The following is a 21,522-nucleotide window of genomic DNA, read 5'->3' on the forward strand; positions in this document are numbered from 1 at the left end:
ACACCTTAGAAAGTGACAAAAAGCCTTCACTGGAGAGCACCTCTTGAGCATTTCTGTCCATAAACATGCAGCACATACAAGTCAGTTTGGGAAGTAAGTAGAGACTAGCAACATCGTAGGTCATGCAAACATTCTGAATATTGAGGATGGTACAAAGATACTCAGAGGTGGAATCTTCCAGTTCTGGAAATCCATATTTATGAGCCAAACTCAAGAAATCTAAGAGGACCTCCTCTTTCTCATCTCTCAATGTGGCACGGCCTGTGTAAATATATTTTAACAACATCGTAAAGGCCTCTGCAGTTGTATCTTGGAGAGGGATTTCTGCTTCAGGCTGTGATTCACGCATTCCGCCATATAACAATGCTCTGTACAGATGTAGGGGGAAAAAGAGTCAAAAACTTGTAGAGTATATTTAGTTTATCTTGAAGCAAAGTTTATATTAGGGTATCATTATCAGAATGCATATTGCTTTTAGTGTAACTGACCCTCTACACTAGATTTCCCCAGAAATATATATTTAGCAGGAAACTGTATTTATAGAATGGGAAATTTTAAGGGGACAGGATACACAGAGTTACCTTTGAAAAAAAGTAGCAAAATTGATAGAACTGCAGCTCCAAATACAAATGAGGAACAGTAACACATACATATATTTTATCCTAATTCCAAGTAGGATTCCCCCCCCCCGGGGGTGGAATGAATATTGCTATTTCTTCATCATATACATTATTTGGGATGCCTATGTAATGAAGGTCAAATATGACAGCATAATATAGGAGTCTCTTCACAGTAACATTTGACATAAGTGTTCAAAAAGCTCACAGGCATTGAATAGATGACACTGGTTTGTTTTTAGTGACTTTCTATTTTATCTTGCTCACCCAGAAGGTATATCTGATAGCAAGTTATACTTCACCTGAAATACTGACACCTTGCTGCCAGAATCACTCTGTGCGCAGGAAAACGTTTCTTTTCCACTATAAAGGTAACATCGCTGTACTCTTCCCCATTCATTAGAACACCAACATGATCAGACAGAATGTGAACATGGTCAATTTCACCTACTGCTGTGTAAGGACGGAGTGGGTGACTGTTACTCATCTTGTAGAAGAATGGTATATCCTACACCCATAAAAATAAAAAGCAAAAGTAACAGTAAAGAGATATTCACTTCTAAAGTTTATTAAAAGGTTTGCTGAAAATATTATATCAGCTAATCTCTCTCTCTCACACAGGTCATTTTGCTATACAAAACACCCAATTAAATAAAAGCAACCAAGTATCAGAACATAATACTGCCAGTCTTATTGCTCCAAAATAAACAAGCCCTTACAAAACAAATTAGAAGGGAAATCATTATCTTGTAGGTTTTCTACACAGTCAACACACTAATTATAATATTCTGTACAAGTTGAAATTGATTCAGTAACCAGGGCAGATCGATGAAGATCCATAGAGCAGAGCTCAAATTAAGTACTGAAATCTACACCGAGTGTTCATCCATAATTAATTAGAATATGAGCATTTATGACTTATTCTCATAGAAGTCTGATTAACACTCAAAAGACTGAGATCATAGTGATTTTCAGTATTAATATAGGAAGCCTTTTACAGGCCCATATCTACACAGGGGCCAAAAGGGGCCCGCCCCCAATAAATTATTTCCTGGCCCCATAACAGCAGCCCGGGGCGGCGGCGGCGGGGGGCGGCAACTTACTGATAGCGTCGCAATTGTCGTCTTGGTCCCCCGCCCCCACCGCGCTGGAGGAGTAGAGGAACCGAGGAAGAGGGGAGGCGGCGGCTGCCTAAAGGAGGAGAGGAGGGGGGCGGGAAGTGGAAAACGAGATGAGACAAGCAATACCTCCCTCCTTCTCTGCTTCTTATTGGCTGTGTGCAAGCTCAGGAGGACTGACAAGTCAGCCAAAGGAAACGCCTGGAGGAGAGCCTGTCAGTCAGCCTCAGCCTGCCCACCTTTCAGCCAATGATAAGCAAAGGAGGAGGGACTCTGGGAGAGAGAGGTGGGTCTGGGAACGGATAAAGGGACCCTTCCATACACGAGGTATTTGTGCCGCCGGGAATCAACGGTGGGTAGGCGGACCGTTCTAAGAGTAATATAGCAATGAAATATATGTACTTACATAGTAGAGATGAATCTGAACTTTAATTCAATGGCCAATTTACTTTAGGGCTGTCTCTAGCTTTTGCTAGGCCCAGGGCCAGAATAGTTTCAGCAGCCTGTACTACTATGAGTCAATAGTGGATACTTTAAAAAAAAAAAGGCGTATGCAAACCAATCTTTATTTTTTCAAGAAACAGCATACACATAATTAAGTAATCACAGAAATGTCAGTTACACTCCAGATAGGTGGACAGTGGTATACAAATTGTCTATTGTAACAGAGGAAATGAACTTATACAAAGGTTTATAGTAAGTAGCAAATAGTGAAAAGAAGTGGGGGGGAGCAGTTTCACACCTATCTCTTAATTAGGACAAAGTACCTTTCCATAAGCTTACTTGATTGGCAAGGGGATAGCAACCATTGGGTACCTTGTTTACATACTGTATAAAAGAATGCCAAGTTACCATAAATTGATCTTCTTTGTCAGACTGTTGATTAATTTTCTTTGATGAGTAAGCTTTTCTGAAAGAGTAGTTTGCCAAACCCAGCCACCCCACTACTTTGTTTCACAGCTAAAAATAAGGATTTCAATTTCCTTTTTCTCCTGCAGTCACTACCCCACACAACTTGAGAGCCAGCTGGTGTAGTGGTGAAAGTGTTGGATGAGAACTGGAGAAACTTGAATTCATATCTTTCCCTATTCAGCCATAAAGCTCATTGGGTGACCTTAGGCCAGATACTCTCTCATATCCTAACCTGGTTCACAGGACTCTTGTCAGAATAAAAGTAGAGAGAAAAAACCATGTACACTGTCCTGAGCAACTTGAAGAAAATATATGTACATGTGTGCACATAACATGTGTGTACTTATGTTGACATTTAGCCACATGTCCTCTAATAGAATCATTGTGTGCAAAGCTATGTATGACCCAACAGAGGAAAAAGCCACCTACTTGCAATATTTTGGAATATAATCCACCAATTTGATTTTAAGCCAGACAGCAGAATGGCATACATAGAATTACCATAGAGGATTTTTTTAAAAGGATTTAAGGATAAGCAAGTATTTTAAAGGCAGAGAAAAGAAGCTTTTTAAAAAAAAAAAATTCCCTCCCCATCATCTGATTTGCAAAGTCTTATTTTGAAGCAAGTATTTAAAAAAGAAAAAGAGACCACAAAATCATGTATTGGGGCCAGGATATACTTAATGCTCAGTTTCACACATTGTACCACTTTGTAAAGGGCAAAGTCACTTTCAAGAATTGGAGGCTACTTTATTCCACTGCAAGCTTATAAAATATGTAAAAGATCTATGTATGAACTATTTTTATAAGCACTGAACCAAGTAAAATAGCCACTAACTGTCTTATGAGAGCCATATTGGGGTAGATAACCATTTGCTCATACTTTGTTTTGTAAACTGCTTTGGGAACCTTTTTGCTTAAAAGTGGTATATATATTTTGAATACAGTAATAATAAAGCAAAGGGAAGAAATCCAATCAGACCATTTTAGAACTGATTGATTGATTAAGTGGGGTCAAGTTGGTATAGGAATTTTCACCCTCCTTTCTCCATCCCCCTCAACAGAATTGTGAGGGCCAGAGAACCTTTTCTTAAACGTTTTGTTATGCATAGCATTTTGAGATTATGTTGTTGTTGAAAAGTCATGTTGAAAAGTCATGCATATAAATATATATTTAACAACGAGGTCAAGATACAAAGACAAACAAAAAGCAGACGAAGTTAAAGCCAGCAAATAATTAATCTAGCACCCACTGCTACAAATAGCCACCATATGGTAAACAAAAAACAGAAAGAAAGAGCAGCATACCAGTTTTGCTAGAAATCCAGAATGATTATTTAAATGTACGCGGGCCACCCCGGCGCTTTCCCACGCCCCCGGAAGTACCTGGTTTATTCTCCCTCTCCCTGGACTATACCATAGGAGAAATTGGGCTTACTATTAAGGTGGGGCAAAGAAGGGGACGGTGATAAAGACGTGCTGCTGAACCCCAGTCTCACCGCCCTTCTGAGGCGCGCCTCTCAACGCTGGCCGTAAAAACTCTTGAGGCAGCCCGAATAACGGGCTTTGCAAGCAGGAAAGAAGCCTCAGGGGAGGCTGATACGACTCCCAGAAGAAGCAGCAATTTCTTCAGGGCAAGTGCGTGCGAAGCCGGGAGTGGCTCCTCCTCCCCCGTTCCGAGGACGACTCCCCCTTCCGGAGCAACTCTCTCCAGCCTGGGGAAGTCTAGGGCAGCCGTTCTGAAGACGGTGTCCGCCCGGTGGCAGCAAAGCGAGCGCCACTGACTGGGCAGCTGTCGCCGTGCTGCCGCCTGGCAGAGGCCGCTCCGTTGTCTCCTCAATCATGGAGCAGAGACTGGCCGAGTTCCGGGCTGCCCGCCGCCGCGCCCCCGGCAGCAACAATCCACCTCGCGCCACCACGAACCCGCCTGGGGAGGCTGCAGCTCCAGCGGCGGAGCAGGACCCAAGCAGCCAGGCCCGGCCCCAGACGGAGGTGGGTGAGCTGCTGACGCGCGCGAGGGTGCCCCGCCGCCGCCGAGGAAGCCAAAGACGGCCCCGCCTCACTAGGCAGCCGGCGTGAGCCTGACGGGGCATAAGAAGCGTGCGCCGCCCGACTCAGAGCCGCCTCCAGTTTGTGTTTGGGGAGGCTGCTACTAGCTCTTTTCTGCCAGCGTCTTGTGGGGAGCTTTCGCTAAGCGGCTGCTGACGGTCAACTGATACCGGTGCCTGAGAGCGCTGCCTTTCCAGCCTCGGTGCTCCCTCTTGCAAGTCCAGTCAACTTCTCACTGCCCGCCCCCCCCAAGCCCAAACGCCTTTCCTTTCCTCCTCCACTTTCCTCTTCTCCGTCCTGCATTCAGTAGAATCAAGTTAATGTTGATGATGAAATATGCTAGTTCAGGTTACGGGGCGGAGAAGATAGCCTCGCGATGCATATTATTGGACTTTTCCACCCCGCAAAAAGAACCCGCCTCTGCGTATAGATAGCTGCCATGTCAGGAAAAAGTTGCTCTATTTATTAAAATATTACATAGATTTACATGCTACCTTTCTTCGATCATGAAGCTCAAGACAGCTTACAAGGGGATTCGCAGGTGGTCCCTGGCCGTGCTTTGGGACCACAAGCCAAACTTGCTCTTCGACGTACTGTTTTTCTTAGTGAATATTTTTATGAGCATAAAGTTCTCCCATTATGAAGTTGCACAATCCAGGAAAAGCGGGTGTGTGTCTAAACTAGTTTGCTCACCCTTGGGAATCCTGCTGGTCTCCCTCTTCCTACATCTGAAAGATTTGGTAGTTTCTTCAGCTCTATTATATCTTCTTTGAGACTTCATAAACTTTAAATGAATTATACTTATTTTATGTTGCCTTTCTTCCAAGATGCTCAGAGTACTGTATGTGGAGCTATCTCATCTTTATCTTCACACCAACCATGTGAAGTAGGTTAGACTATATACAGGTGAAACTCGGAAAATTAGAATATTGTGCAAAAGTCCATTAATTTCAGTAATGCAAATTAAAAGGTGAAACTGATATATGAGACAGACGCATTACATGCAAAGCGAGATAAGTCAAGCCTTAATTTGTTATAATTGTGATGGCATACAACTCATGAAAACCCCAAATCCACAATCCCAGAAAATTAGAATATTACATGGAACCAAGAAGACAAGGATTGAAGAATAGAACAATATCGGACCTCTGAAAAGTATAAGCATGCATATGTATTCAGTACTTGGTTTGGGCCCCTTTTGCAGCAATTACTGCCTCAATGCGGCGTGGCATGGATGCTATCAGCCTGTGGCACTGATGAGGTATTATGGAAGACTAGGGTGCTTCATTAGCGGCCTTCAGCAATTCTGCATTGTTTGGTCTCATGTCTCTCATCCTTCTCTTGGCAATGCCCCATAGATTCTCTATGGGGTCAGGTCAGGCGAGTTTGCTGGCCAATCAAGCACAGTACACTGTATACTTCTCGGAGGTCCGATATTGTTCTATTCTACAATCCTTGTCTTCTTGGTTCCATGTAATATTCTAATTTTCTGGGATTGTGGATTTGGGGTTTTCATGAGCTGTACGCCATGATCATCACAATTATAACAAATTAAGGCTTGACTTATCTCGCTTTGCATGTAATGCGTCTGTCTCATATATCAGTTTCACCTTTTAATTTGCATTACTGAAATTAATGGACTTTGGCACGATATTCTAATTTTCCGAGTTTCACCTGTAGTGACTTCAAAATGAGCTGCATGGCCAAGTACAGATTTGAACCCAGGTTTTTCTGGTCAAAATCCAGTACGCTATCCTGACTAAGTACTATTGATATCAATGAGACAAGTTAGTCATGATTAAATTAAGTCCTTTTCATTTCAATGGCTAACATTATGGGTCCTCAAGGAGCTGGTGTCCCTGCATTGAAGACTTCTTGCGAACTCACAGACCACCTTTTGTTGGAGGACTGCGGAGAACGTCAGCCACTAGGATGTAATCATGACTTAGACTGGATGTTACACATGAGTGATATTAACATATCTATCCCATGTGTGAAAATTTGTATTTAATTTATTATTTTCAGATTTGTAGACTGCTCCAAGCTTCTGTCTCTGGGAAGTTTGCACCAGCCATATGCTGCTATTTTAATGAGCTTTCTGCTCTTGCTGCATTTTCCTCAGTAATTCAGTACGTGTGCACGTACATAAGATTCTTCATTGTTTTGTATTTGATAAATGCTGAATAGTCTCAGTGCTGATCCATATGGAATCATTTATTTATTTATTTATTCGATTTCTATACCGCCCTTCCAAAAATGGCTCAGGGCAGTTTACACAGAGAAATAACAAATAAATAATAAATAAGATGGATCCCTATCCCCAAAGGGCTCACAATCTAAAAAGAAACATAAGATAGACACCAGCAACAGTCACTGGAAGTACTGTGCTGGGAGTGGATAGGGTCCCTATCCACCCATCATGAGGTGTATCCTTTCATTCTTATTTATTTCTAAATTTAATCACTATCATATTTTTCTGTGAGACCTATGATCATCCTTGGTGGTGTTAGGAACAGAGACATAGAGGTGCCATGAACTGGGAATACTGGGAGTTGGGTGCAGCAGCAGCGAAACAATGTGTCACTCCCAGGAGCCTCCCCTACCTGTGTGAGAAGCGCAGATGTGCTGCTGAGAGCTGCGGAGCCAGCAAGCCTGAAACCCTTTGGGGTAAACATAATATCTAAGCTAGAGTTTGTAAAAATACATTGAGTCTTGAAGATGGAAAGTCTGACTCCTGTTCTAAATACAAGGGGTGCACTCCAGAACACCATTGGGGCTGGAGTAATCCATGACAGGTATCTTTCCAACCACCTTTTGAGACCCTCTAAGGGAGGAAGTTCTGTAATCTCTCTGTAGCTTATTATTATTAATTATTATTATTATTACATTTATATCCCGCTCTTCCTCCAAGGAGCCCAGAGCGGTGTACTACATACTTGAGTTTCTCTTTCACAACAACCCTGTGAAGTAGGTTAGGCTGAGAGAGAAGTGACTGGCCCGGAGTCACCCAGCTAGTTTCATGGCTGAATGGGGATTTGAACTCGGTCTTCCCGGTCCTAGTCCATCTAACTACTACACCACGCTGTTAAACTGTTATGTTTAGGCAGTTCTTTATCATTTAACCTCCCCCTCCCTATACACTAAATTAAAACTATTGTTTGCCCTTTTCAGTTTGAAGCCTACTATGGGAAGAACACAAGCAGATTTGGAAAGATAAGCAAGCCTTTGCTTATTTTGATGGGCTGGTTTCTCTTTAAAGGGAGAAGTCCCAGTGTGTATGTCTGAGTGTGTTTTTGCCAGGGCTTGCTTTGGGGGCTCTGTGGCATTTAGTTGTTGTTTTTCTCTTGCCTGGAAAGGGACAGAGGGAGGAGTCAGCCTGGGCTATAGTGAGTCACATCTGGTGGGAGGGGCCACATTCCTGTTTCAGTTTGAAGCCTACTCTCTGTTTAAGAGGTGATGGCCAGAGATCTTAGCAAACAGGGTCCTTGGAGTTTAGCGAGGAATGTGCAGGAGAGCCTGAAACGAGTCTCCTTGATCACAAGGAGCCCAGTGGGAAAAGAGAGTAAGCACTACTCCTTCATATTCTTGGGAAAGGAAGTTTTGGCAGTCTTGGAAAAAACTGATTCTCTAGACCCATTTCAAACTGGCTTTAGAGCTGGCTATGGGGTTGAGACAGCCTTGGTCGACCTGATGGGTGACTTTTACCAGGGAATCGACAGAGGGGGTGTGACTCTGCTGGTTCTTCTGGATCTCTCGGCGGCATTTGATGCCATCGACCATGGTATCCTTCTGGATTGCCTGGGGGAGTTGGGGATAGGGGGCACTGCCTGCAGTGGTTCTACTCCTATCTCTCAGGTTGATTCCAGATGGTGGAGCTTGGTGACAGTTGCTCCTCAAAACAGGAGCTGTTATATGGAGTCACTCAGGGCTCTATTCTGTCACCAGTGCTTTTCAATATCTACATGAAACTGCTGGGTGAGGTCATCAGGAGGTTTGGTGCTGGATGTTATCAGTATGCGGATTACACCCAAATCTACTTCTCCTTTTCATTTTCAGGAAATGGCACTCATTCTCTAAATGCCTGCCTACAGGCAGTAATGGGCTGGATGAGGGATAACAAATTGAATCTGAATCCAACCAAGAGGTGCTCATTGTGGGGGCTCAGAATCTGAGGGGTGTGTTAGATCTTCCTGTGCTGGATGGGGTTACACTCCCCCAGAAGGAGCAGGTGTGCAGTTTGGGAATACTCCTGGACATAGGCCTCACCCTGGAATCTCAGGTGGAGGCCATGGCCAGGAGTGCATTCTGTCAGCTTCGGCTGATTCAACAGCTGTGCCCATTCCTTGAAGAGGATGACCTCAAAACAGTGGTGCATCAGCTGGTAATCTCCCGGCTTGACTCTTGCAATGTGCTCTACGTGGGGCTGCTTTTGTATGTAGTCCAGAAACTTCAGTTAGTACAGAATGCGGCAGCCAGATTGGTCTCTGGGGCAACCCAGAAAGACCATATTTTGTCTGTTTTGAAACAGTTTACACTGGCTGCCGGTATATTTCCGGGCAAAATACAAAGTGCTGGTTATTACCTTTAAAGCCCTGAACTGCTTGGGTCTGAGTTATCTTAGAGAGTGCCTTCTGATCCCCGCCGCACGTTAAGGTCATCTGAGGAGATCCGTCTCCAGTTACCACCAGTTCGTTAGATGGCGACTTGAGGCAGGCCTTCTCTGTAGCTGCTCCTGGGCTGTGGAATGCACTCCCAGCACAAATCCTTAATCTGAATTCTTTATTGACCTTCAGAAGAGCCCTTAAAACCTATCTGTTTGGCCTGGCCTTCCAGGGTTTTTAATTAGTTTTAATTGTTTTAATGCTATAACCTGCTTTCAGGGTTTTTTTTAAATTATTCTGATTGTTTAATTGTTTTTTATGATGTTCTTAATTGTTAATTGATGTTTTACATTGTTTCTATTTCTGTTTTAACTGTTATTGGTTTTAATGGTTTTGTTTTAATTGTAAATTGCTCCAAGCCATTTCGGAAGGGCGGTATAAAAATCAAATAAATAAACTAACTAAATAAATAAATAAAATAAACTCTTAAATAGCTAACCAGTACAGCAAAGACCTAACTTTCTAATAAACTATCTCCAATTACTCTAAATAGCACCAACAAAACTAGTTATGAAGATAGAAAGCCAGCAGGGGAAGGGGCACTTACCAGTGAATTGCACAGAGCATGTATGACTATTTACTCCATGGGCAGAAGTCATGGGAGTGTGTTCGATGCAAGGAGCTTCTGGCTCTCAGGGAACAAGTTTGTTCCCTCGAGACGAAGGTGGCAGATCTGGAGAAGCTCAGAGAGGTATGTGGATGAGACCTTAAGGGACATGGTAGGGACATCCCACTCCAAGGCTGATAGCTCCTCTGATGTTGGGGAGAATGAAGGTCTTGGGGACGAGGACATCAGTCTGAAGAAGAGGGAAATGCTCCTCTAGAAGGGACCACTTCCGTGGATGATGAGCCCATATCCTCTCGCATGGGGGATACCCCTCGGGGTGGGGGGGTGGGGCCTCCTTATAGTGGATGATACAGTCATTACAGGTATAGAGAGATGGGTCTGTGACCTCCATGGAGAAAGCACGGTAACTAGCCTGCCTGGTGTGAAGGTTGTGGACATCACGCAGTGTCTACATAGGCTGTTAGGCAGTGCTGTACAGGAGCCAGCTGTTGTGCACCTCGGCACCAACAATGTTGAGAAATGTAGTCGGGAGGTCCTGGAAGCCCAATTTAGGCTGATAGGTAGCATATTGAAGTCCAGGACCCCCAAGGTACCATTCTCAGAAATGCTACCTGTTCCACGAGCAGAGTCAGCAAGAAAGGCAGAAAGCTTGTGCTAGCAGGTCAAAGAGATTAAAGAGCCAAAAGAAAGATAGCACATACCAGGTAAGAGATTCAGTGTATAGGTGTTTATATGCCAATGCCAGAAGCTTCCAAGCCAAGATGGGTGAGCTGATGTGCTTGGTTGCTAACAAAAAAATATATAGTGGGCATAACAGAAACATGGTGGAATGGCAAGAACCAGTGGGACACGGTTATCCCTGAATATAAACTCTATAGAAATGACAGGGAGGGGCGACTTAGAGGTGGTGTAGCACTGTATGTTAAAGAAGCGATAGAATTTAACAAGCTAGAAAACTTCGGAAGACCTGAGTACTCCACAGAAACCCTGTGGGTGACAATACAAGGCCTGAAAGGAAATGTGCTACTGGGGATGTGCTATCACCTTTGGGATCAAAATGCTAATAATGATTGGGAGTTGCAGAAGGAAATCAGAGAGGTGTCAAGGAGAGAGGGGGCAGTAATAATGGGTGACTTCAATTACTCACACATAGACTGGGTAAATTCACAGTCAGATAATGACAAAGAGGTCAAATGTCTAGATACACTGAATGACTGTGCCCTAGAACAGCTGGTCATGGAACCAACCAGAGAGAAGGCGACCTTGAACTTAATCTAGTATGTGATGTCAGTGTCATAGACCCTTTAGGGAACAGTGACCATAGTGTGATGCAATTCAGCATACATGTGGGGAGAGAATCACCAAGGAAGTCTAACACATTGAATTTCAGAAGAGGAAACTTCTCTCAAATGAGTTTAGTAAAAAGAAAACTGAACTGGAAAATCAAGAGTCACTTCACTCCAGAATGCATGGAGTTTACTCAAAACTAGAAGCCCATTTAGAATGTATACCAAAAAAGGAGGAAAGGTACCACCAAGACTGAGAGGATGCCAGCATGGCTAACAGGTAAAATCGAGAAAGCTATAAATGAGAAGAAGACTTCCTTCAAAAATTGGAAGGCCTGCCCAAATGAAGAGAACAGAAAGGGACACAAACTATGGCAAAAGAAATGCAAGGTGACAATAAGGGAGGCAAAAATAGAATTTGAGGAACATTTAGCTAGAAGCATCAAGGGGAATAACAAAAACTTCTTTAAATACATCAGATGCAGAAAACCATTTGAATTAAATGGTTTTAATTCAAAACGATTTGAATTAATGGTTCAAAATGTCAGGGAGGCATTTGAACCATTAGACAATGAGGTAGTGAAAGGGATTATTAAAGAGGATAAGGAGGTTGCAGAGCAGCCAAATGAGTTCTTTGCATCTGCCTTCACAGCAGAGGATACTGAGCATATACCTGTTCCTGAACCAGGCTTCTCGGGGACAGAGGCTAAAAAACTGAGTTAGATAGAGGTGACAAGAGATTACATTCTAAACTGTGGAAAAATTAAAGACTAGCAAATCACCAGGGCCAGATGGCATCCACCCAAGAGTCCTCAAAGAACTCAAATGTGAAATTGCTGACATCCTTGCAGATATATATAACTTATTCCTACAGTCAGGCTCTCTACCAGAGGACTGGAATGTAGCCAATGTAAAACCAGTTTTCGAAAAGGGATCCAGAGGCTATCCAGGAAATTACAGGCTGGTTAGCTTAATGTCTATTCTGGGCAAATTGATGGAAAGTATTCTCAAGGATAAAATTGTAAAGCACATAGAAGAATAGGCCTTGCTGCTGCTTCTTTCACATGGCTTCTGCAAAGATCAATCTTGCCTCACAACCCTTTTGGAGTTCTTTGAAAGTGTCAACAGGTATGCAGATAAAGGTGATCCAATTGACAGTATACCTGGACTTCCAAAAGGCTTTCGACAAAGTTCCTCATCAGACTCCTAAGAAAACTTAGTCATGGGATAAGGGTACAAGTACATGTGTGAATTGGTAACTGGTTAAAAGAGGGAAGGTATAAATTGACAGTTCTTTAAGCAAAGGGAAGTAAGAAGTGGAGTCTCCTGGGGAGCTATATTGGGACTGTATAAATGATCAAGAAGTAGGGGTAAGCAGTGAGGTGGCCAAATTTGCAGATGACACCAAACTTTTTAGGGTAGTGAAATCCAAAACATTGTGAGGAGCTCCAAAAGGATCTCTCCAAACTGGGGGAGTGGGCGACAAAATGGCAAATGCGGTTCAGTGTTGGCAAGTGTGAAGTGATACATATTGGGGCAAAAAAAACCCCAACTTCATATATATGCTGATGGGATCTGAGCTGTCAGTGACTGACCAGGAGAGGGGTCTTGGGGTCGTGGTGGACAGCTCATTGAAAGTGTCAACTCAATATGCAGCAGCTGTGAAAAAGACCAATTCCATGTTAGGGATAATTAGGAAGGGGATTGAAAATAAAACTGCTAATATTATCATGCCCTTATATAAAACTTGGAGTACTGCATATAATTCTGACCACCATACCTAAAAAACGACATTGTATAACTGGAAAAGGTGCAGAAGAGGGCAACCAAGATGATCAGGGGCCTAGAGCACTTTCCTTATGAGGCAAGGCTACAAAACCTGGGGCTTTTTAGTTTAGAAAAAAGACGACTGCAGGGAGACATGATTGAGATCTATAAAATCATGCATGGTGTGGAGAAAGTGAATAGAGAGAATTCTTTCTCCTCGCATAATACTAGGACCAGAGATCATCCCATGAAATTCATTGCCAAGAAATGTAGGACCAACGAAAGGATGTACTTTTTTACACAACACATAATCAACTTGTGGAATTCTCTGCCACAAGATGTGGTGACAGCCAACAACCTGGATGGCTTTAAGAGAGGTTTGGATAACTTCATGGAGAAGAGGTCTATTGACAGCTACTAGTCTGAAGACAATAGGCCACCTCCAGCCTCTGAGGCAGGGTGCCTCTGAATACCAGTTGCAGGGAAGTAACAGCAGGAGATGGCATGCCCTCAGCTCTTGGCTGTAGACTTCCCAGTGGCACCTGGTAGGCCACTGTGAAACGAACACTATAGTGTACTAGATGGGTCTTGGGCCTGATACAGCAGGGCTATTCTTATCCTTCGCAGAATGGATGCATTCTGGAAGATTCCTCTCCCCATTCATCTCTCCCCACCCCCACTTCGATGTTTTCTTACACATTTACAGACTGTAAGCCTATTTCCTCACCATTTAATATCATTTTTTATTGGATAAAGTATGTGTTTGTTTTTCTTATGCCTTTATAAAAGACACCATGACCATTGTATGAATAACCCAGTTAGCTTTTATTGATCTTCTTTCCCCAGGATTCCAGTCAAAGAACAGAAAGACCCAAGGCCCAAGCCACTGCATCCCCTCTACCATGGTGGACCCACTACTTTTTTATGAATGTGACTTTCCTCAAGTTTCTTCTCTGGCTCGTCTTACTGGGACTGTTTGTGGAACTAGAATTTGGTTTGCCTTATTTTGTCCTGTCTATGTTTTACTGGATCTATATAGGAACTCGTGGCCCTGGAGAAAAAAAGAATGGAGAAAGAAGTGCTTATTCTGTATTTAACCCAGGTTGTGAAGCTATCCAAGGAACACTCACAGCAGAACAGTTTGAGAGGGAATTACAGTATCGGCCCTTAACTGATTGATTATGGGTGTCAGTGAATGGTATTGTATTACACACACACAAACACACCTTGTCCATAAATACTGTGAACAGGCCTGTCTTTTTTTTACATAGAATTTAAAATGGCATTTTTCACCTTTTAAGCAATGCCTCAATATTGTAATCAGGTGTCTAACTGCTGTTCGTTTTATACACCACCAAAGAATTATAGTGAAAAAATTGATGCATAAATGCTGATTCAAGCATACAACTTTTTTGTGATTGGATGTTCCCATAGTAAACCAAAACTTACTATGCATACGCCAGCAGCACCTGCACAAAGCGAATGGCCAATATTGTATGTCCATTTTGTCATGGGCATATTTAATGTGATTGGACATCAGATCATGGGGGAAATCATGGGGGGGGCTCTAGATGGGTATGTGAATTGGAACTAATTCTTGGTGCAGCTGTATACTTCCTGATAGGAGTGTGTATTGAACTGATTCTGGCGATTCGATACATATTCAAACTGGTCTGAGTTGAACTGGCCCACAGTTCAGTTTGATGGTCGATCAGACCAGTTCTGAACTGGTTTGATTCAGTTTGAGGCGTATGCTCGTAAAAAGGAATCCAGTGAGGATTCCGCTTTCGAAGCTATGGGGGGAATCCTGTCTAAAATAATTCTAATGGTAGCCGAAACTGGGCTGTGCTGCTGGGTGTGCCGGACTCAATCCAGAGTTGAGAGGAGCTGCTAGTACCGGTGGTAAGGTGCCCTATTCCCACCCGTGGCACCATTGGAAGTATTTTAAGGCAAGGTTCCCCACCTTTGCTTGAAAAGGGGAATCCTCACCGGATTCCCCTTTACAAGCATACCCCTTGAACTAAATCGAACCAATTCCATCTGAACTGGAGTCGGTTCAGTCCATATTCTGACCAGTACCTCTTCATGGGTGTTCAAGTTCAAACTGGCCCAGTTCAAATTAAACTGGCTCTGCACATCCCTACTTCTTGATAATAAAGGATATGAAACAGAGGACCCTAGAAATGATGTGGTATCTGTATTTGGTAACAAGCTTAACTAGAGACAATGGCAATTCTTGTAAAATTACATCATATGTCATTCTAATGTCATAGTGAAACTGATATGACAGTCATGAAACCGTTTTTCCCCTAAAAACCAGAAATCTTGTAACCTTTTTCACACTAGTATATAATACTGAGGGGCTTACTTACAAGATATGAATATTTATTTAAAAATTTCATATTGTGTCACCCAAATAAAAGATGATAGCTTTTTCTTTAGTAGCTTTTAAGTTATAAATGGGCAAGAGCCGTGTTAACTGGCAAGAATGTATGGTAGCTTGGCTTTACAATGTCTTTTTTTTCCAAGTCTTACTCATATTTACTAAACTTGGTGCTACTCTATTAACAATAGGGGAGAACAGATCAGTGAGTGTGACTTTAAGTAGCACTATGTTGTGACCACCAAGCAGATTTCAACCAAAAAGGAAGAACACTCAAGCTAGAGCTTACCTAGCTTTGTGCCTTTTTAAGTTGCAAGTGCTTCTTCAGTGTCCAAAAGTGTACTTTGAAACTGAAATACATCTGTTCTGACATTTACTTTATTATAGATTTATAGGCCAGTTTTCAGCATTGCTGCATCTGGGGCAATGAAGAATCTTTTTTAAAAAGTCAAAACCCCAACAGCAGTATAGAACACAAAATTTTAGCAATGAGCTAAAACTAAAGAGCTCAGCTACAGATTAAAAAGCTTGAGAAAATAAAATGTCTTGCCTGGCAGTTATCAAGTGAGCAATGTGGTGGTTGTGAAGGAGCAAAGGGATTAAAAATGGCTTTTACCCCTTTGGACAAGATTTATTTATTTTTAAATAGGACAAGATTTTTTTTTAATTGAACCAACAAACTAACAGAGCATACAGTACGTTACCAAAACACAATTATATACAAAGAGGTTGTTTGTACATCATATTTCTACAAAAACAGGATTTGGTAACCCACAGCGCTATAAAGTATATGCAGGCAGTACTGTAACTCGGGGCGGGGGGGGCGGGATTACAAGGCACATCAGGTAATCGGGGGGGTTACGTCCAACGTCCACTTCCACAATTTGTCCCAATGCTGTTTAGAAGAGATACACTTGTCTTTTTGCACATAACCATACAAACTTTTCCAGAAGAGATTTACTGTCTCATTTGCGTGAACCTCTTGGTCGCGTCTTCCCTCCCTATTCCTATGCAGGAGCATTGCATAAATGACATACAGGTTACTAACCCGATTATGAGAAGGGGAACGTTCCAATTCCCTAGTATGAGGGCACCCGTTCCGTCCCGTTTCCTTGAAGGTTTCTTTCTGGGACCTCAAAAAGAGGTTCTATTGTTCAAACCTGAGGTTAGTTCTTCCCAAGTCTGTTTTTCCAAATCAGGCCACTCTAACAGCTTGCTTACTCCCTGCCAGAGGCGTAACTAGGGAAAACGGCGCCCGGGGCAAGCACTGAAATGGCGCCCCCCCGCCCCCCAACATACTACATTATACTTAGGTTTTTCCTCACAAGTGCCCGCCGCCGTCAAGCCAGGCCACTGACTGGCCACCAGGTGCCAGCAAAGCAATGGGGGGGGGGCGCAGGCGGCGCAGAAGGGACCGCTCGTGGGGGAGGGGGTGCCGACGCGCTCCCTTGACTGCTGCAGCGCTGCTGCACTGAGCAGGAAACATTTGTATTGACAAAAATTTTTAAAAAAATTTAAAATATATATTTTTTGTCATGGCGGCGCCCCCCACATGACCAGAAAAGATGGCGCCCGGGGCACGTGCCCCCCCTGCCCCCCCTATAGTTACGCCTCTGCTCCCTGCCACACTCTTTTGGCTACCACACATTCTTTTAAGAAATGTGAGTGAGTTTCCCTGAATGTCTTGCCTAGCTCACTAGCTTTCTGTTTGCAGGTGATTTTAGGACACTCTTGCTTGTTCTCTGGGAGCCATGGCTTAGCCGCATTAAGCGGCGGTACTTGGTATAAACGCCACCTCGTTTCCCAAGGGACCTATTTCTCCTTAAAGAGAGCAATAGGGTGATCGGGTTTCAACAAGTACTGTGAAGTGTGGTGTTTGTAGCATTTACGTTCTAAATCGGGTTTTAAAAAACCCACTTCTAAAATCTCTCCATAAATTGTTTTCCTTAGCTGCTTAACTGAGGATCCTTTAAATAGATCCAGTTCAACCTTCTATTTTTTTTTAGTGTGAATAACAAATCTCTCAAGTAGTCCGGGTGGTCTCTTTTCAATACTTGCGTGATATTGCCATTGAAAGAACCTCTCCCCCCCCCCCAACCCCCACGCTATGCCCCATGCTGACTTTCACCAACGTAGAACAAAAAGCGAAACCCAGGTTTTTTGCAGGAGGTTGGACATGTTATGGACATTCACAAAAATCCAGTTTCCAAAATTGTAGGACATGAATTCAGTTACAAAATAGGGTTGCAGGGCAGGTAGAGCTAGGCCTTCCCACTCAGCCTCCTTAAGTGCTACTGCACGGGCCAAAGGGAAGGACACCATGTGCCATACTAGATGGAAGACCTGGCTTTCAGCTCTCTAAAGGAGATCGAGCGGAGGAGGGTAGACTACCGCCAGGTTGTGCACCGGAGGTATCAGGTAAGTCCGGATGTAAACCGCTTTCTGGTACATGGCAAGGCTCCATTTTTTCCACATGGTGATTTTAAGCATTACTTTTTCTTCCCAATCTGTCCAATTTCCCCCCCAGATTTTTTCCTTAATCCCATATTCAGTCCCCAAAATATTTACTGTATGTACCCACTTCAGTTTGGACTCTGTGGCCCCTTTGCTTTTACATTCAGAGATGGGTAGGCATGAGAGTTGCTTGCATTCAGGGTTCATTTTAACAAATACACTTTTGTCAGCATTTAATTCTGAGCCCGAGATCTTGCCATATTCCCAGAAGAGGTCCAGTATAACAGAGATACCCCTTAGGGCCTGCCAGGTCTCTTAGCTCCCCTTTTTCTTTTGTCTTTTTAATGGTGTTTTTTGGTGTTATAGTTTTTGTTTAAATGATTTTAAGATTTGTGATTTTAATGGAATTTTTATGGAAAAGTTAACGTTATTAACTTTTGTAACCTGCCTTGGGATGCTTTATGAAAGGCAATATAAAAATTGAATAATAAAATAAAGAATTGGTAACCATATTGTTGGTAGACAGGAGAATGTGAGGTTGAAAGCTGAAGTAAGGAATCCAGTCTACAATGCAAGCATGCATTGTAGACTGGGAGAAGTATGTTATCTATGCAGTTAGCCTTCCAACATTACTTCACACCAAACTGAAACTCATTCCTTATAAGTGTGAGATCTAAACACTGCAAGGTCAAAAAATAAGCAGATGAAAAATATGTAGCTATTGAAGTATTGCTTATCACTTTCCCAAAAGCCAATAATTTTGTTGAGAGAGATGAAAAACGTTAATCCCTGATTAAATTGAACTTCATTTGTTTTTCAAATGTTTTTCCCAGTTCGGCTTGGGCTCGATTGAACCGAGGTGCGGCAGGTGGGCCAGCTTGCAGGCTATACTTGTAAAGAGCATCCGGCAAGGATTCCCCTTTACAAGTAAACTGCTTTCAGAAAGTAAATGGGGGTGGGGGGGCAAAGAAAATGGTAGTCTGCACCTTTAAAAATGAGATGGTGGGGACGACAGTGGCGAGGGCTGCTCCACCCACCACCAGCCTCCCAAGTGACAGGCCAGGCTGGGCCAGCTGCAGACTGTTTTGGGTCTCTCCGCATGCATGGCCGCAGTTAGTGGCCTCCAAGGCCATTTGCATCACCACTTTCATGTAGTGATGCAAATGGCCTCTGCGCACATGCAGAGCCCACTCTAATGGCAGCCGCATGTGCAAAGAGGCCCCAAACAGGTCATAGCCGGCCTGGCCTGTCACTTAAAAGGTCAACGGGGTGGGGGGTTGGAGGCACCTGCCCTCGGCCATCTCTGCTGCCGCGTTCAAATGGCAAAGACTACCTTTTCTTTACTTTACTATTTACTTTCTGCAAAGCCCTTTACTTGTAAAATGGAATCCTTGCTGAATTTTTCTTTACAGGTATTCCTCTCAAGTTGGCTTTCCCCCGCAATCGGGGTTTTTGAGCTGGACTTGGCTCAACTCAAACTCAGACTGGATCCAGTCTTTATTGGGCTGAGCCAAGTCTCCTTGAACTTGAGCCTGGCTCGCATGCCCCCATTTCATCTGGACGCTTGCCATATTTAAGTAAACCCTGAATACCATATGTTGAAGCCAAAACACACACACAGAGTTTCATGCCATGAGGCTATTCACATGAGCGTGCAAAACCAAGCTAAGGGAGCCCAGCTTGTGTGAACCATTGGGATTGTGCCTGATCCCGTTGGCTGCACAGCAGAAACCCACCTATGTAGCTTCGCTGCTAAATGAGCTTAAGAGAGCAAGTAACCGCATTTTCCCAATTGTGTGGCAGCAGCTGTGGCTGCCACACTTGTGGGAGAAGGGATCCCAATAATGCACTGTACACTCATGCAGTGCATTATTGGGCTACCAGGGGTGGGGCAACATGTAGCAGTGTGTCCCAGCACCCTGACCCTGCGAGCCACAGCTTGTCTGGGTGGGCAATCCGCCTGCCCAAGGACTAAGCACCAATCATCTGGTAAGTTGGACCCTCCTTCCCTGCATACCGCCTGTGAGCTCTTCTCATGGATCATGGAAAGAGCTCTCATATTTTCTTGCCTACTTACCAGTTTCTCTCACCGCTGTTTTGGTCTTCAGCACAGGTAAACCCTGTAAGCCAGGCCTGCTCAACTTTGTCCCCCACAGTTGTTTTTGGACTACAACTCCCATAATCCCTAGCCATAGCAGCCAATAGCTGGGAATTATGGGAGTTGTAGGCCAACATCTGCAGGAAGACCGAAGTTGAGCAGGCCTGCTGTAAGCCAATGTGAGTTTAACAGGCTCTTACAAGACCTGGTTGTGTTTAATAATAGATTGCAGACAGCCTTATCAGGCCCCTGCTAACTGGGCAAAGAGGCACACTCCCTGTTCATCCCAACACAGCTATTACTGGCATCTTGTGCATTTGTAGGGAAAGAGTGTAGGACAGTTCCTACAATCAACAATAGGGTAGAAGTAACCTCCTACCTTAATTTGGGAGCACTACACATTCCCAATTTTCAATTGTGTCAGTTAAAAATGATAGAAGCAGGCAACTAAATGACCTAAATAAATAGGACATTTTTTCTTCCTACTTTGTTCCAAAGCTGTGGGGATGCAATCTGGGTAGGTTGTGCAGGTCCCACCCAGCTGGGGCTTAGCTCACAATCAAGCTCCCCATCTCTGACCTTTTTCACTGGCATGATCAAACTCGAGCACTCAGAGCTCCTGAATTAGGCTTCTCCTACCTTAGAGTTGATCAAGTAAACTGCTGTAATATGAGTGGGTGAGAGATTAAAGTGAGAGCTCTTTTCAGACAGAGAACCACTTTTTCACACCTTTGTAAAACACTTTGGTGAAAAGTGGTACATAAATACCTGGATAAGTGGAACCTATAACAAATGTCCATTAGATTTAAAATCTCATGTGATGGAGGGGCAGAATAGGGCATTGATGGGCAGCAGGAAGGTGAAATGCAGAGTTGGGAGGGCCATCTTGCTCAATACCAGCACTGTTAGCTATGCCCCTTTGTCAGGAGAATCACCATCTCTTTTTAGAACTTTTGTTGAAGCATTGTGTGGTTGCAAATTTTATGGACAATCTGCTTCAAAACGGGTGGGTTTTGGTTCTTGGCCCCCCCCCCCCACTTTTGGGGCATGCTTGTGGATTCCTTCCAGTATTCCCAAATGCTTCTCTGCTCTCAACAGAAGCTTTGGAGGCACTGTGTCTCCACATAGTCCATTAGCAATCAGCAATATTGAGAAAAACTGCCTGCACTGATGATACAAAAGTTGGTATTTACTGTACAATGTCACATTCCTCCACAAAGTTGTTAATCTTTGGCTTTATTCATAATAAAACTAGATGGAAAGTACCCACAACTGTTGTGATCACAGCTTTGTATTTACACATTGCGACTAAAGAGTCTAAACTTTAGATATCCCTTTACTAATATGCATTTTAGCTTTGTGCTTTACCTTTTATCACAGGGCAGGCATTACTTAGTCCATGGAGCTGGAAAGTGTTTTGAAGTGAGGCCTCTATTGCTGTGCAGGAGCTAGGTCATACAAGGCCCTATCAGAGGTCCAGGAACAAGGTAGTTAGTGGTGGCCTTCAAGCCACAAAATGGATCCTCTGCCTTTAATGAGTGAGCTTTAAAGGAAGTGCAAGCAAAAGGGGTGCACCCCGAAATGTCTTCACTCTCAGATGTACAATCCG

General features: G+C 43.4%; 2 protein-coding genes across 3 annotated transcripts in view; one reads left to right on the forward strand and one right to left on the reverse strand.

Moving 5' to 3' along the window:
* BTBD9 (BTB domain containing 9) overlaps window positions 1-1,868 on the reverse strand; it is a 247,791-nt gene extending 245,923 nt beyond the window's left edge. Inside the window, exons 1-3 of one of the 2 annotated variants that reach the window (XM_053305173.1) lie at window positions 1,721-1,868; window positions 1,069-1,125; window positions 5-368 (exon numbers count right to left, since the gene is read on the reverse strand). In XM_053305173.1, the coding sequence (XP_053161148.1) occupies window positions 5-349 (345 nt within the window). In that variant the 5' untranslated portion in view covers window positions 350-368; window positions 1,069-1,125; window positions 1,721-1,868. Of the gene's footprint in view, window positions 1-4; window positions 369-919; window positions 1,126-1,720 lie in introns of both variants that reach the window. The other variant, XM_053305168.1, reaches the window with a different exon arrangement.
* A 2,225-nt stretch (window positions 1,869-4,093) lies between these two features.
* SAYSD1 (SAYSVFN motif domain containing 1) lies at window positions 4,094-15,422 on the forward strand. The gene is made up of 2 exons (XM_053305186.1): window positions 4,094-4,639; window positions 13,825-15,422. The coding sequence occupies exons 1-2, from the start codon at window positions 4,490-4,492 to the stop codon at window positions 14,155-14,157; spliced, it is 483 nt and encodes a 160-aa protein (XP_053161161.1). The 5' UTR covers window positions 4,094-4,489; the 3' UTR covers window positions 14,158-15,422.
* Window positions 15,423-21,522: the final 6,100 nt, after the last annotated feature.

This window comes from Hemicordylus capensis, chromosome 1, assembly GCF_027244095.1.
Source record: "Hemicordylus capensis ecotype Gifberg chromosome 1, rHemCap1.1.pri, whole genome shotgun sequence".
NCBI classification, from domain to species: Eukaryota; Metazoa; Chordata; class Lepidosauria; order Squamata; family Cordylidae; genus Hemicordylus; species Hemicordylus capensis.